Source organism: Carcharodon carcharias, chromosome 19 (genome assembly GCF_017639515.1).
Source record: "Carcharodon carcharias isolate sCarCar2 chromosome 19, sCarCar2.pri, whole genome shotgun sequence".
In the NCBI taxonomy this organism is placed as follows: Eukaryota; Metazoa; Chordata; class Chondrichthyes; order Lamniformes; family Lamnidae; genus Carcharodon; species Carcharodon carcharias.
Window position 1 is genome coordinate 17,454,059 of NC_054485.1, and position 16,026 is coordinate 17,470,084.

Consider the following 16,026-nt stretch of genomic DNA (forward strand, 5'->3'; position numbering starts at 1 on the left):
CAATTTAAGATTATCAGTCATGCTTGCAGTGTGGCTCACCTATGCATGCTACAAGCTACAGATATTCACACACAGGGCCCTGTCCTTTGCAGACAGAGGGAGCATGTCCATGCCTTATGCCTTTTCCAACTAAACAAAAGCTTGGGAGACTGCAATTTCCTGGTTCATTCCCCAAGGGAATGCTTTGACCAATCAGAATTGACCTGCCTGGTTTGAATTTTAAACAAATGTTGCCAGTTAAAAGTTAACTGTTCTCTGCTGCATTCTCCATGGCAACAGCTCTTCCAATCAGAGTCCATTTGCCAACCAATCAGCACTCTCTGTTCATGCAGTATAAATTGTTGTTCCCTTTACTGTTGGTTTATCTTGCATAGCTGTCCTAATGAGTGCAAGATGAAAATCTTCAATAGCATGTCTCTTTTTTCAGAAATACTCAAATGTCAGCAAATTGGTTCACATGTAATGGTCCACCTAAAACGTTAACCTTATCTCTCCAATATTGATTGACCTCTTGTGGATAACCATCATTTTTCTTTTGATTTGCAGGTTTCTTTTGCCTCTCCATCTACTCATTACAGGGTATGGGGACCATTCAGTTGCCAGATAAAATATTACAATTTCTGCACATTAACATCAAAGATGATTGTATATAGTGGGGAGGGAGGGGTTTGGAGTAATAGCAGCATTGCCTTTTGAAACAACGATCAGTGAACCTGCTACAGCCAACACAGGACAAAATTGTACATCTTCATTGGTTCTCAATGTAACTGTATAAGTAAAGGTGATTCTAGTCCTCATTGTTCATGTAAATGAAGGTTTTTAGGGGAAACACATCAATTTTTCAAAGAACATAAGATATGTTGCGATTGTGCTATTCAAATATTAGAGGTTAGGTCTTGTCTGGTACTCAGTTCAATCCCTCACAGTGATGATCTCATCTGTAACCTTTCTCAAGTGGATTCAACTCTGGCCTAATTTATGGGTGATCCGTTTTCTATGACACAGAGCTGCACAAATGGGTCAACCTGTGCCAAAACCACTGACATACCAAACATTTGAAATCTGGGTTTGATTATATATGGGGCAGAATCTTGCCCTCGGATGGCAGGTAGGCCCCACCGGCTTGGCGGTGGGTGGGCAGCTGACCCCCGCCACTGAAACAGGGCCCGCCACCATTTTAAGTGGACGGGCCAATTAAAGCCCGCCCAGCAGCATCCGCGACAGGAATCCCCACTTCTCCCTGAGGCAAAGTCCTGTCTCAGGGAGAATACTGAGTGTCAAAAACATTAAAAATAGAAACATTAAAAGATTAACATGCCCCCCTCATGTGACAATGTCACACGAGATGGGACATGTTAGGAAAGACCACATAAACTTTATTAATTTTTTAAAATGCGGACATGAAACTTCATCCTGTCAGTGGATGAAGTTTCATCAATAGTCTGGAGCCTGCTGGGCGTCCTGGCCTGCCCGCCAGCCTTAAGGTTGGCCGGGCAGGTCTTTAATTACTTTAATTGAGGCCATTGACAGGTCGGTGGGCAGACAGCTGATTTCGCTTCCTTCCTAAAAATTTAAAGGGACCAGGATGACGTTGGGGATTCCTCCCGACGTTATCCAGCGTCATTTTCCCCTTGGTGACCGGGCCCCGCCCCCAAATCGCCAAGGGGAAAATCTTGGCCATAATCTTTAATAAGCTTTTTCACTTGTAAATTTTGTTTTTGTTTAATCTAAGCTTTGAGTATTAGAAAATGTGATAAACTGACCCTAAAAATACATTCTTAGTAATGGAATGAACTCTGCATTGTGCCTTATTTTTCATCAGTTTTTCTCATCTCTTGTTAAGGCACGGGCTGCAGCTGTTCAAGAAGGCAACTCACCACCACCTTCTCAAGGGCAGTTAGGGAGGGGCAATAAATGCTGGCCTAGCCAGCGACGTCCACATCCTGTGAATGAAGTAAAAAAAGACTTTTTGCTGGGCACCCTTGGACACCTTATCGAGTGGACATTCATCAGGTGTGAGCTATAAAGGGAGTGTCAGTGAGCAATTTGACCATGGAAGACATCACATTCGAGCATGTTTCTGTCATCACTCATATCACAAATGCCCATTATCCAGGAGGGGTCACTGCAGGGATCCTGGCCTATTTTCCTTTCGCTGGTTTAGGGGCATCTCCACCAAGCTCAGACTACGGATCTGGTCTGCGTGCCTCAGTCATACTGGTCTTTCCAATTCAATCCACAAAGAGTTGCATTGCTTTTTTTTCATGCAACCCTTTTGACACAGAGTTTTGTCATTCAGACTATTGTAGGTCTCAGGCAGCTTATCTCAAGACTCTTTCTGAATATGCGAACATACAAATTAGAAGCAGGAACAGGCCACTCGGCCCCTTGCGCCTGCTCTGCCAGTCAATAAGAACATGGCTGATCTGATTGTGGCCTCGACTCCACTTTCCTGCCAAACCCCATAAGTTAACTCCCTTGTTAGTCGAGAATCTTTCTACCTCTGCCTGAAAAATATTCAATGACCCTGACTCCATCACTCTCTGGGGAAGAGAGTTCCAAAGATTCACGACCACCTGAGAGAGAAAAAAATTCTTCTCGTCATTTCTTCTGAACCGAATAGACTCACCAAATTTTTACTGAGTGTCTTTGATGTTGTGTGTAAAGAATCTGCCAGCCCTTATATGTGTCTGTCAGAATTTCTGACTTGAGTAGTTTGATCTTAACAAATTGAAATTGCACGGACCTGTCTTTGAGCATACCTATGAAACATCTCCTACCTGTAGTGTATTCTTGTAGTGTGGAATTAGATCAGTCAGAGTGGGTTTCATAGTCCAATCTGGGTCACTAAAGTAGCAGCTCCTAAAATTTAAGCTCCTCACTGGGATCTCTGGCACCAAAATCCGAGTCAGTCGATCATTCTTCATCACAAGCTCAAAATAAAAATTGACTTTCAGGTTGGTCGCCCATTTAGCAAGCTTGGACCAGGAAAGCCCCCATACAACCTGGTTGTGAGGGTCATGGATATGGCATTTAATATTCATGGTTCTGAGGGTCTGGTAACAGCTTTCACACAGGGTGTCCAGGAGATCGTCAGAGATGCAATTATAATTGATCAAAAGGCTGGTAAGGTTGCAGAAGCTGCGGATAATCTTAGGGAAGGTGGGGCTGGCATAGATGGCAAGGTGATGGCTGAAGAAATCTTCAATGTTGAGCTCAGAAATAGAGCTCCTGTTTCTCTGGTGGATCAGTGAGTTTAAGATGGAAAAGCCTTGTTCCATGCCTAAACGTGCTCCTCTCAGATTGAATGACTGAAGGTGTCTGCACTCACGACGGAGGAAAAAGTTCAGGCTCTTTAACAAAAGGGAAGAATGATCAATTCTCTTATTATATAGTCACTTGGTAGCACAGAACTTGAGTATCGCTGAAAAATGCTGTTGAAGCTTTTCGTCTTCCACTCATTAGGACAGATTTGCAAGAATACCAAATCTCAAACACTTTATATTGCATGAGAAGAGGATGCTGATTGGTTGTGGACTAAGACTGGTAGAGGCATTGCCACGGAAAATGCACCAGGGAACAGTTAACTGCCAAACTTTTGTTCATTGTTGTTCCTTTTGAGATTTGGTATTTTGCGAATCTGTCTGTCATATCTGTTATATCTAAACTACAGTATACAGGTTTTCCAATTAAATATAGCATGTAGATCTTGCACTGCTACAGCTTCTCTCATTTCAAAATTCAGCATGTAATTTAACTTTTTTCTGTACTGGTTATTAACCCTCAAAGGAGGTTAAGATACTGAGCAAATTAGTATTAGAAACATTAAAAATTTTACCTCATTGTTTCTGGTGTGGAACAATGAGTGTTTTGTGTTATTTTGTTTGCACTGTTAGAAATCTCCCATAAGTTATAAACACAATTATACAGTGAAAAGGGGAGTTATTTGTGGTCTTCTGTTGTGAGATATTCTATCGATTATCCTATAGATTACATTATATACATTATCTGGGAAAGGAGTTGGTTCAATGAACAGCATTTTCTAACAGCACACTTCCCTGAGTTCTTATAAAGGCTTTATCCCCACTTGAACTTCTTATTCACATGTAGCTATTTTCTCGTATTAAAAAAGACTTTGCTACTGTGAAAATGCAAACTGAGAACCTCGTTACACTGCAGATGTTAGGGAGTAATTATGAAGTGTAGTTGGTTTGTCTAAAGAACATGGTGGTGAACTGTACTGCAAATGTTTTATTCAAATAATTTCATATTTTAAAAAAATCAGTCGGTAATAATATTCAGAAAATGATATCAGTTGCAACAGAAGTCTGATAAAACAATTCTTGAGGAATCGTGCTTGATTTAATTCCTTTACTGTCTTCCCCCTGGGTTTGGCAAAGGCAATTGTTACCTCTAAAAATGAGACAATGGAAATTGAATGGAGAAAGTTATGGCAGTCAGACAAGCAAGAGATACAGGACACCAGAGGCAGCCACAACAGCTCAGTTGTGTTACTGTAACTTCACTGTTACTAGCTCAACCACTTGATCAACTACTTCTACTTGCATTTATATGGTGCTGTGAAACAAATTATCAAAATACTTCAGAATTATTATCAATAAAATGGATGAGCCCAAGAAAGCGATATCTAGAGGGATTACCTGTAGCCTGGTGAGAGCTTGGTTTTAAAAAGGAAAAGAAGGGCAGAGGAACCAATGAAAATTCAGATCATAATTTACTTCAAAAAAAAACTATTAAGAATGTCAGAGATTTTAAATGATATAAGGATGGGACAGAGTGTTGTAGTGTAAATGAACATTTAACACCTTTTTAATACCGTGTTCAAGTGTTTGAATCCCAGAGTCCCCTGACAGAAAGAAAGAAAGACTTGTATTATATTGCACTTTTTACAACCATGGAACCTCTCAAAACACTTAACAGCCAATGAGGTATTTCTTGAACTGTAGCCACTGTTGGAATTTAGGAACCGTGGCAGACAATATGCACACAGCAAACTCCCACAAACAGCATTGTAATGAAAACCAGATATTCTGTTTCAGGTAATGTTGATTGAGGGACAAATATTGGCCAGGACACCAGGGGTAACTCACTCCCCTACTCTTCTTCCAAATAGTGTCATAGACCTTTCACATCCGTCCAAGCAGGTAAATGGGGCTTCAGTTTAACTTCTTATCCAAAAGGCAGCACCTCCAGCAGTACAGCACTCCCTCAGTATTGCACTAGAGTGTCAGCTTTGATTTTTGTCCTGGAGTGGGACTTAAACCTAGGACCTTCTGACTCAGGGGCAGGAGTGCTACAAACTGAGGCACAGCTGACACTGTCAGGCCAGTCTGCCAGTTACAATTGTGTTCACTTCAGGGACCTCCAGCATAAAGATTACTTGGAGGAGTTCACCAGCCCAGAAGCCCAGCAGAAAGGGCCTGGTGAAGGAAACTGCAACTCCATTGGGACAAAGAGATGGCATGGAGGAGATTCAATTACTCAGTGTCTTCGGTCTTAAAAAAACTGTGCAATTAGGTTCCCTTGGCAGGAGATTATATTAAAAATGTTGAAATATGTAAATTCAAATAACAGGTAAAGCTTTTTATTGTAAGACTATACCTTTAAGAAGGCATTCCTAACCGATGAGCTCCACACAAGGCGGTCCAACTCCAGATGTTGGATAGTGAAAGATTTTAATCTGTTGTTTTCATTTCCTAAGCGAGCTAGGAAGCTCCTCATTGTTATTTGGAATCTCCTCGTCAGAAGGGAATTGTAGGGATTCATGAATTTAATTTCACAGTTTACCAGGTATCTGCCAAACTTCTTGGCATACCAGATGGCAGACTCATACTCAGCCCGCCGGTATTTGGATGGTCTCCCACAGAAGGTGAATGTTCTGGATCTCCAAAGAGCTGGCGAATGCATCACATGGTTCCAACATTTACACACCAGTGCTGCCCGGACCCTGTCTTGGTCGCCAAGCCAACGGAACACCTGTCTCAGGGACACCTCTGGCAGCTCACTCCAATTTCCTGCATCTGTTAACTGATCATGGGCTATCTCCATCCCGTTCACATCTGGTGAATGCTAGGATTGACAAGGATTAAAAGCCAAACATTAGATAGGTCAGAACCAGTCGAAATGTCAATCACACAGGACAGAACAGATACTATTTCAAATACTTTATTGAAGGCCTCATTATTAATCAACATGTTGAGTACCAACCAGCTAGTGTTACATGGTGAGATTTAAAACTAAGGTCCGCAATATATTGGCTGGGATCTTCAATTGCCCATGGGGGTTTTGCAAATAGCACTCTCGGACGGTGTATCAATGTACCAATGCCTTCGGAATGCGCTAGAATTTTCAAAGTGAGTGTGGGAGGCAGGTAGAGGGATCCTGTTTTCAGGAACAGAGGAGCCTCAGCCCTTATCCAACAGGTACGAGGTACTTGCTCCCTGTGTGGACAAGGAACAGGGCTGTAGGGAGGATGAGCCAGCTGACCACGGCACCGTTGCACAGAAGGGCATTCAAGAGGGGGGAGCAAAAAGACAAGTGGTAGTTGTAGGGGATTCTATAATTAGGGGAATTGATAGCATCCTTTGTAGGCAGGATTGAAAGTCCTGCATGGTATGTTGCCTGCCCGGTGCCAGGGTGAGGGACATCTCTGACCGGCTTGAAAGGATTTTGGAGAGGGAGGGTGAGGATCCAGTTGTTGTGGTCCACGTTGGGACAAATAACATAGGTAAGGTGAGCATTCACCTCAATGAATTTCGTGCTCGGCACGATGCTGAACTCTTCTTCCGCCGTCTTCGTCTCCGGGCTCACTTCTTTGGACAGGAGTCCTCTCCCAGTTCAACAGATCCTTTTACCCATCTCCTATATTCTCCCTCCACCTGGACCCCTCCCTCTGGATTCTTACCTTCTCTTGATCTTTTCATTGAGAACTGTCGGCGCGACATTAGTCGTCTCAATTTCTCTGCTCCTCTCACCCATTCTAACCTGTCTCTCTCTGAACTTACTGCACTCCATTCTCTCAGGTCCAACCCTGACATTGTCATCAAACCCGCTGACAAGGGTGGTGCTGTTGTTGTCTGGCGCACTGACCTCTACCTCGCGGAGGCTGAGCGTCAACTCGCAGACACTTCCTCCTACCTCTCCCTGGACCATGACCCCACCACTGAACATCAAGCGATTGTTTCCAGGACTGTCACTGACCTCATCTCCTCTGGGGATCTCCCTCCCACAGCTTCCAACCTGATAGTCGCCCAACCTCGGACGGCCCGCTTCTATCTCCTACCCAAAATCCACAAACAGAACTGCTCCGGTAGACCGATCATTTCAGCTTGCTCCTGCCCCACAGAACTCATTTCTCGCTATCTTGACTCCCTTCTCTCTCCCCTTGTGCAGTCCCTTCCCACCTACATCCGTGATTCCTCTGACACCTTACGTCACATCAACAATTTCCAGGTCCCTGGCCCCAACCGCTTCCTCTTCACCATGGACGTCCAATCCCTCTACACCTCCATCCCCCACCAGGATGGTCTGAGGGCCCTAAGCTTCTTCCTCGAACAGAGGCCTGAACAATCCCCATCCACCAGTACTCTCCTCCGTCTGGCTGAACTTGTTCTCACGCTGAACAATTTCTCCTTCAACTCCTCTCACTTCCTCCAAATAAAAGGTGTGGCTATGGGTACCCGCATGGGCCCCAGCTATGCCTGTCTCTTTATGGGGTATGTGGAACATTCCTTGTTCCAGTCCTACTCTGGCCCCCTTCCACAACTCTTTCTCCGGTACATCGATGATTACTTCGGTGCCGCTTCATGCTCTCGTCACGACTTGGAAAAATTTATTAATTTTGCTTCCAATCTCCACCCCTCCATCATTTTCACGTGGTCCATCTCTGACACTTCCCTTCCCTTCCTTGACCTCTCTGTCTCAATCTCTGGTGATAGACTGTCCACCAATATCCTTTACAAGCCTACCGACTCCCACAGCTATCTCGACTACAGTTCCTCACACCCGGCTTCCTGTAAGGACTCAATCCCATTCTCTCAGTTCCTTCGCCTCCGTCGCATCTGTTCCGATGATGCTACCTTCAAAAACAGTTCCTCTGACATGTCCTCCTTCTTCCTTAACCGAGGTTTTCCACCCACGGTCGTTGACAGGGCCCTCAACCGTGTCCGGCCCATCTCCCGCGCATCCGCCCTCACGCCTTCTCCTCCCTCCCAGAAACATGATAGGGTCCCCCTTGTCCTCACTTATCACGCCACCAGCCTCCGCATTCAAAGGATCATCCTCCGCCATTTCCGCCAACTCCAGCATGATGCCACCACCAAACACATCTTCCCTTCACCCCCCACTATCGGCATTCCATAGGGATCGCTCCCTCCGGGACACCCTGGTCCACTCCTCCATCACCCCCTACTCCTCAACACCCTCCTATGGCACCACCCCATGCCCACGCAAAAGATGCAACACCTGCCCCTTCAATTCCTCTCTCCTCACCGTCCAAGGACCCAAACATTCCTTTCAAGTGAAGCAGCATTTCACTTGCATTTCCCCCAACTTAGTCTACTGCATTCATTGCTCCCAATGTGGTCTCCTCTACATTGGAGAGACCAAACGTAAACTGGGCGACCGCTTTGCAGAACACCTGCGGTCTGTCCGCAAGAATGACCCAAACCTCCCTGTCGCTTGCCATTTTAACACTCCACCCTGCTCTCTTGCCCACATGTCTGTCCTTGGCTTGCTGCATTGTTCCAGTGAAGCCCAACGCAAACTGGAGGAACAACACCTCATCTTCCGACTAGGGACTTTACAGCCTTCCGGACTGAATATTGAATTCAACAACTTTAGGTCGTGAGCTCCCTCCCCCATCCCCACCCCCTTTCTGTTTCCCCCTTCCTTTTTTTTCCAATAAATTATAAAGATTTTCCTTTTCTCACCTATTTCCATTATTTAAAAAAAAACACCCCCACTAGAGCTATACCTTGAGTGCCCTACCATCCATTCTTAATTAGCACATTCGTTTAGATAATATCACCAACTTTAACTTTAACACCTATGTGTTCTTTTGCACTATTGTTGTTGACATCTTTTGATGACCTGCTTCTATCACTGCTTGTTTGTCCCTACAACCACACCCCCCCTCCACCTCTCTCTCTCTCTCCGCCCCCCACACACACACCTTAAACCAGCTTATATTTCAACTCTTTCTTGGACTCGAACTCAAGTTCTGTCGAAGGGTCATGAGGACTCGAAACGTCAACTCTTTTCTTCTCCGCCGATGCTGCCAGACCTGCTGAGTTTTTCCAGGTAATTCTGTTTTTGTTTTTGTTTAACACAGGTAAGACCAGGAAAGAGGACCTGTTTGGGAATTATCAGGAACTAGGAACTAAATTAAAGAACAGGTCCTCAAGGGTAATAATCTCCAGATTACTACCCGAGCCACGTGCAAGTTGGCATAGGGATGCGAGAATAAGGGAAGTAAACACGTGGCTAAAGGAGTGGTGCAGGAAAGGGGGGTTCCATTTCGTGGGGCAATGGCATCAGTATTGGAACAGGAGGGATCTGTACCGTTGGGACGGTCTCCACCTGAACCGATCTGGGACCAATGTTCTAGCGAAAAGGGTAAATAGGGTGGTCAACAGGACTTTAAACTAGAAAGTGGGGGGAGGGAAGGGTAAAACTCCAAGGTATGACTAATGGGAAACAAAGCAGCAGGTTAGTGTGTTGGGGGGTGGATTCAACTTCATGGAAAATTATGAAAAAACTGAGAAGAAAGAGCCCAGGAGAGACTATTAAAGTCTCCAGAACACAAAATAGGACAGAGTGTTTGGAAAGGGCTAGGAATCTAACTTCAAGCACATCAGATAAAGGGACGACAATGAGAAAGGGGATGGGAAATACAGGACTGAAGGTGTTGTATCTGAATGCACGCAGTATACAAAATAAGGTAAATGAGCTTGTGACGCAGATTGAAATTGGCAGGTATGATGTGGTGGGCATTACAGAGACATGGCTGCAAGGGGATCAGGACTGGGAGCTAAATATCCAAGGATATACATTCTATTGAAAAGATAGGCAGGTTGGCAGAGGGTGGGGTTGCTTTGTTAGTAAGAAATGAAATTAAATCGATAGCAAGAAATGAGGTAGGGTCAGATGATGTAGAATCTGTGTGGGTAGAGTTGAAGAACCGCAAAGGTAAAAAAACTATAATGGGAGTTATGTACAGGCCTCCGAACAGTAGTCAGGATGTGGGGCACACGATACACCAGGAGATAGAAAAGGTGTGTGAGAAAGGCAAGGTTATAGTAATCATGGGGGATTTCAATATGCAGGTAGATTGGGAAAATCAGGCTGGTAGTGGATCCCATTTGTAGAATATCTACGAGATGGCTTTTTGGAGCAGCTTGTGGTGGCGCCCACTAGGGAACAGGCAATTCTGGATTTAGTGATGTGTAATGAGGCAGATTCGACAAGGGAGCTTAAGGTGAAGGAACCATTAGGAGGAAGTGACCATAATATGATAGGATTTACCCTGCAATTTGAGAGGAAAAAGCTGGAATCAGATGTAACGGTATTACAGTTGAATAAAGGCAACTACAGAGGCATGAGGGAGGAGCTGGCCAGAATTGACTGGGAGATGAGCCTAGCAGGAAAGACAGTGAAACAGCAATGGCAGGAGTTTCTGGGAGTAATTTGGGAGACACAGCAAAAATTCATCCCTAGGAAAAAGAGCATACTAAAGGGAGAACGAGGCAGCCATGGCTGACAAGGGAAGTCAGGGACAACATAAAAGCTAAAGAGAAAGCATACAATGCTGCGAAGAGCAGTGGGAAACCAGGGGAGTGGGAAGCCTACAAAGACCAACAGGGGACAACTAAAAAAGAAATAAGGAAGGAAAAGATTAAATGTGAGGGTAAACTAGCCAGTAAGACAAAAGAAGATTGCAAGAGTTTTTTTTAGATATATAAAGGGTAAGAGAGAGGCAAAAGTGGACATTGGGCCGCAGGAAAATGATGCTGGAGAAGTAGTAGTGGGGAACAAAGAAATGGCGGAGGAACTGAATAGTTACTTTGCATTAGTGTTCACAATGGAAGATACGAGTAACATCCCCAAAGTTCAAGAGAGTCAGGGGGCAGAGCTGAGTAGGGTGCCCATTACCAAGGAGAAGGTGCTAGGTAAACTGAAAGGTCTGAAGGTGGATAAATCACCTGGACCAGATGGATTACACCACAGAGCTATGAAGGATAGTGGAGGCGTTAGTGGTGATCTTTCAGGAATCACTGGAGTCAGGGAGGGTCCCAGAGGACTGGAAAATTGCTAATGTAACCCCCTGTTTAAGAAGGGAGCGAGGCAAAAGCTGGGAAATTACAGGCCAATTAGCCTGACTTCAATCGTTGGTAAGATTTTAGAGTCCATTATTAAGGATGAGATTTCTGAATACTTGGAAGTGCATGGTAAAATCAGGCAAAGTCAGCATGGTTTCATCAGGGAGAGGTCATGCCTGACAAATTTGTTAGAATTCTTTGAGGAAGTAATGAGTAGGTTAGACAAAGGAGAGCCAATGGATGTTATCTACTTGGACTTCCAGAAGGCCTTTGACAAGGTGCTGCACAGGAGGCTGCTCTCTAAGATAAGAGCCCATGGTGTTAGAGACAAGGTACTGGATAGAAGATTGGCTGTCTGGCAGGAGGCACAGAGTGGGGATAAGGGGATCCTTCTCAGGATGGCAGCTGGTGACTAGTGGAGTTCCGCAAGGGTCAGTGCTGGGACCACAACTTTTCACTTTATACATTAATGATCTAGATGAAGGAACTGAGGGCATCCTGGCTAAGTTTGCAGATGATACAAAGATAGGTGGAGGGACAAGTAGTATTGAGGAGGCAGGGAGGCTGCAGAAGGATTTGGACAGGTTAGGAGAATGGGCAAAGAAGTGGCAGATGGAATACAATGTGGGGAAGTGTGAGGTCATGCACTTTGGTAGGAAGAATAGAGGCATAGACTATTTTCTAAATGGGGAGAGAATTCAGAAATCTGGAGTGCAAAGGGACTTGGGAGTCCTAGTCCAGGATTCTCTTAAGGTTAACTTGCAGGTTGAATCGGTAGTTAGGAAGGCAAATGCAATGTTGGCATTTATTTCGAGAGGACTAGAATATAAAAGCAGGGATGTGCTGCTGAGGCTTTATACGGCTCTGGTCAGACCATATCTAGAATATTGTGAGCAATTTTGGGCCCCGTATCTCAGGAAGGATGTGCTGGCTCTGGAGAGGGTCCAGAGGAGGTTCACAAGAATGATCCCAGGAATGAAAAGCTTAACATATGAGGAACGTTTGAGGACTCTGGGTCTATACTCGATGGAGTTTAGAAGGATGAGGGGGGATCTGATTGAAATTTACAGAATACTGAAAGGCCTGGATAGAGTGGACATGGGGGAAGATGTTTCCATTAGTAGGAGCGACTAGGACCTGAGGGCACAGCCTCAGAATAAAGGGAAGACCTTTTAGAACAGAGATGAGGAGAAACTTCTTTAGCCAGAGAGTGGTGAATCTATGGAATTCATTGCCACAGAAGGCTGTGGAGGCCAGGTTATTAAGTGTATTTAAGACCGAGATAGATAGGTTCTTGATTGGTAAGGGGATCAAAAGTTACGGTGAGAAGGTGGGAAAATGGGGTTGAGAAACTTATCAGCCATGATTGAATGACGGAGCAGACTCGATGGGCCGAATGGCCTAATTTCTGCTCCTATGTCTTATGGTCTTATGGGAGGTGGGGAGTCAGGAACCTGCTTGCCTCCAATCAATGGCCTGTTAATCTTCTTGATGAGCTTTTTCATGGACCAGGGAGGATGAGAAGGCAATTTCCAATTTGTAAATTGCCGAATGCTAACATCTGGTACCTGTTAGTGCACAGCTGTCAGGTTCCATGCAGGCAGAAGTTAATGGATTTTTTATGATGGAAAATTTTGGGAACTAAGGGATCTTGCTCCAGGTCAGGCACAGAGTCTTTCAGTTTTTGAGTACAGTGAAGCTTTTGGTTCTCCGAGGTGCTGCCTCCTCTCTTCTGCAAGACAGCAACAGGCTCCATCATGGCTGTTGTCTGCCTTTGCCACTCTGGCTCTGCAGGCAGCCCCCACCTCCTGGAAACTAACTGGGTTCATTTGGTGCCACTAATTGGGCATCAAGCTCACCTCTGACCCAACTGGGGCATTTACACTTGATGATTGTGTTGCCTGAATGAAGCAGTGTGGCATATGGTTTGAACCCCAGACTGAACATCAAGCCCAAATCCATTATATATTAAATTCACTCTGTAGGGCACACACTTAATTGGAAACTTTCATGTGAATCTTGCCCCCATTGCAAAACTCACTATAATATCTGTAGTACCTGTTCCCCACCTCTAGGTAGCTGTGTAAATCAAATTACAGATTCGCCTAGCTTGGTGTTCCAGACAATAAGTTTTACTGTATTGACAAGAATTTTTCCACATAAAGAAAGGTTCTAACTAATCATGCTCAGTCCACCCCAGAGCACATCTCTGCAGCATCTAGGAACATTAGGAATAAGAGTAGACCATTCAGCCCCTCTGGCCTGCTCCATCATTCAAGTAGGTCATGGCTGATATGTATGCCAGTTTCCTGCCTTTTCTCCACATCTCTTGATCACAAAGATTTACAACAAAAATCCACTTGTCCCAATCTTGAAAGTTGTAATCATCCCTTTGTGTGAAAAATTGCTTTTTGATTTCCCTCCTGATTCTAGAGCCTGCCTGGCTCTAACTTTGAGATTTCTCTATATCCTATTAAATCCTCTTAATATTTTAAACATTTCTATCAGATCAGCCCTTAACCTTCTACTCTCAAGAGAAGACAATCCAAGTTTAGGGAATCAGTCCTGACAATTTAACCCTCTAAACCTTGAATCGTTCTGGTAAATCTACACTCCATCTCCTCCGAGGCCAATATATCCTTGGATATAACCACAATATATATCATGCTTCCCAAAACTGAATTCTGTACTTATTATGGTCCTTGGCCAGACCCCAAGTTGTTGGTGAAATCCGGTTAGGGACCAATAACATTTTGTTTAAAGTAGACAAAGTTTGAGATTTAAGGCGCTTGCTCAGTGAATAAAGTCACAAGATTCCACAGGTTTTGAACAAACAAAAATAAACTTTACTACACAAAGTCAGAAAGATAAATCAATTTACAATATCTATCTTATATTCTAGCATTCAGGGTAAGTATGGGGTATGTATGAATTAACAGGCAAACTGTGATCAGGCACACAGCACTACGCAATAGATGACAGATGCAGCCAAAATCCAATTCCATGGGTTTCTCAACAACCCACCAAGACGCTTGTCACATTGTGAACCAACCAATCTCACTGAAACTTTGTCTTTCTCATGAGGGTTTCCAATCACCCCATTCAAAGATCCCGCCTTGGAATTCTCTCCAAAAGTCGCTCCCACTCGGACGGTTTCAATGACAGCCCACCTCACAGGGTTTCAATCTCACCTTCCAAGATTAGGTTCCCCTGAGTACACTCAAGGATCAATTTACAAGCACAGTTTTAGATCTTTGGACGTGCCAAGCAGAATAACACTTCTCCAAAAAGGTACTTTTGCCCCAATGGCACCTGTTTCTTTAAAGTCTGCTCTGCACAGCCCTTTATCTAACTTGGAGCCTGTTTCTGTCCCCTGTCTTTTTCCATTACCTGGAACTGCCTTTTGGGACCTCTCCCTGTCCCATTCCCTTGCCCCTCTCTCTGAGACACTGCGCTTCAAATTAAAACTGACTCATTGACTGACTCAACCCGACTGTTCACTGACACTTGAGGCAGGATCTTCCCCCCATCGGAGGGGCTGTGCGAGAACAGGCGGGTTCCCGATTGGCACCCCCAATCGGGGGCACGCCGCCATTCTACTTGGGCAGGCCAATTAAGGCCCGCCCAGCATGACATCACCAGGAAGCGCTGTGCGCTCCCTGTGTGGGTGGGGCTTTGGGGTGGGTGGATTCCCTGAGCTGGGAGTGTGCTCTTTAAGAGCGCACAGATCTCCCTGAGGCAAAGAGCTGCCTCAGGGAGATCGGCTCAGGCTTCAAACATTGAACAACGATGAGAAAAAAATTATTGACAGGTCCCCTCATGTGACACTGTCATATGAACTGGGACATGTCAATTTCTTTTATTTAGGTATTTCAGACAAATTTTAATACCCTCATGAAACGTCATCCCGCCCTTGGATGAGGTTTCGTGTTTTATCTGAAGACCGCCTGGGCTCTTCGCCTGCCTTCAGGTTGGGCAGGCCGGTCCATTAATCAGCTTAATTACTTTTTTAATGGCCTTAGTAGGCCTTTGACAGTTTGGCGGACGCATAGCCGACACGGGGTGACATCGGGACGCACGCCCAACGTCACCCTGCGTCATTTTACTCATCGACGAGTGGGCCCCGCTCCCCCACTCGCATCCCTATATAACTTTTCTTTTAAATCACTTACCCATTTTTGTATTTCAATCCCCTTGACTCAAAGCTTTTTTTTTATTCTTTCATCAGATGTGGGCATCACTGGCAAGGCCAGCATTTGTTGCCCATCACTCATTGCCCTTGAACTGAGTGGCTTGCTAGGCCATTTCAGAGGGTGTTTTCATTGCTGTGGATCTGGAGTCACATGTAGGCCAGACCAGGCAAGGATGGCAGATTTCCTTCCCTAAGGACCAGTGAATCAGATGAGTTTTTACAACAATCAAAGATAATTTCATGGTCACCATTACTGAGGCTGGCTTTACATTCCAGATTTATTAATTGAACTCAAATTCCACCAGCTGCAGTGGTGGGATTTGAACCCATGTCCCCAGAGTATAAGCTTGGGCCTCGAAATCACTGGTCCAGTGACTAGTTACATTTGTCTTTGTGATTGATTTTTGGACCTGTTACTGGCTTTTAATGATTGTGTTTTTAATCACTTTGCTCTTCTGCAGTTCGTAGTTCCTCACTCTTTAGGAAATTTATCTC

General features: G+C 44.7%; 1 protein-coding gene across 11 annotated transcripts in view; it reads right to left on the reverse strand.

Annotated features, from left to right (window-relative positions):
* The window catches only part of LOC121291456 (F-box only protein 39-like), a 114,815-nt gene that overhangs the window by 20,026 nt on the left and 78,763 nt on the right, over positions 1–16,026 (reverse strand). For all 11 annotated transcript variants that reach the window (XM_041212645.1, XM_041212652.1, XM_041212651.1 and 8 more), the window contains 2 exons: positions 5,623–6,090; positions 2,781–3,353 (listed from right to left, as the gene is read on the reverse strand). In XM_041212645.1, the coding sequence (XP_041068579.1) occupies positions 2,781–3,353; positions 5,623–6,090 (1,041 nt within the window). The remainder of the gene's footprint in view (positions 1–2,780; positions 3,354–5,622; positions 6,091–16,026) is intronic.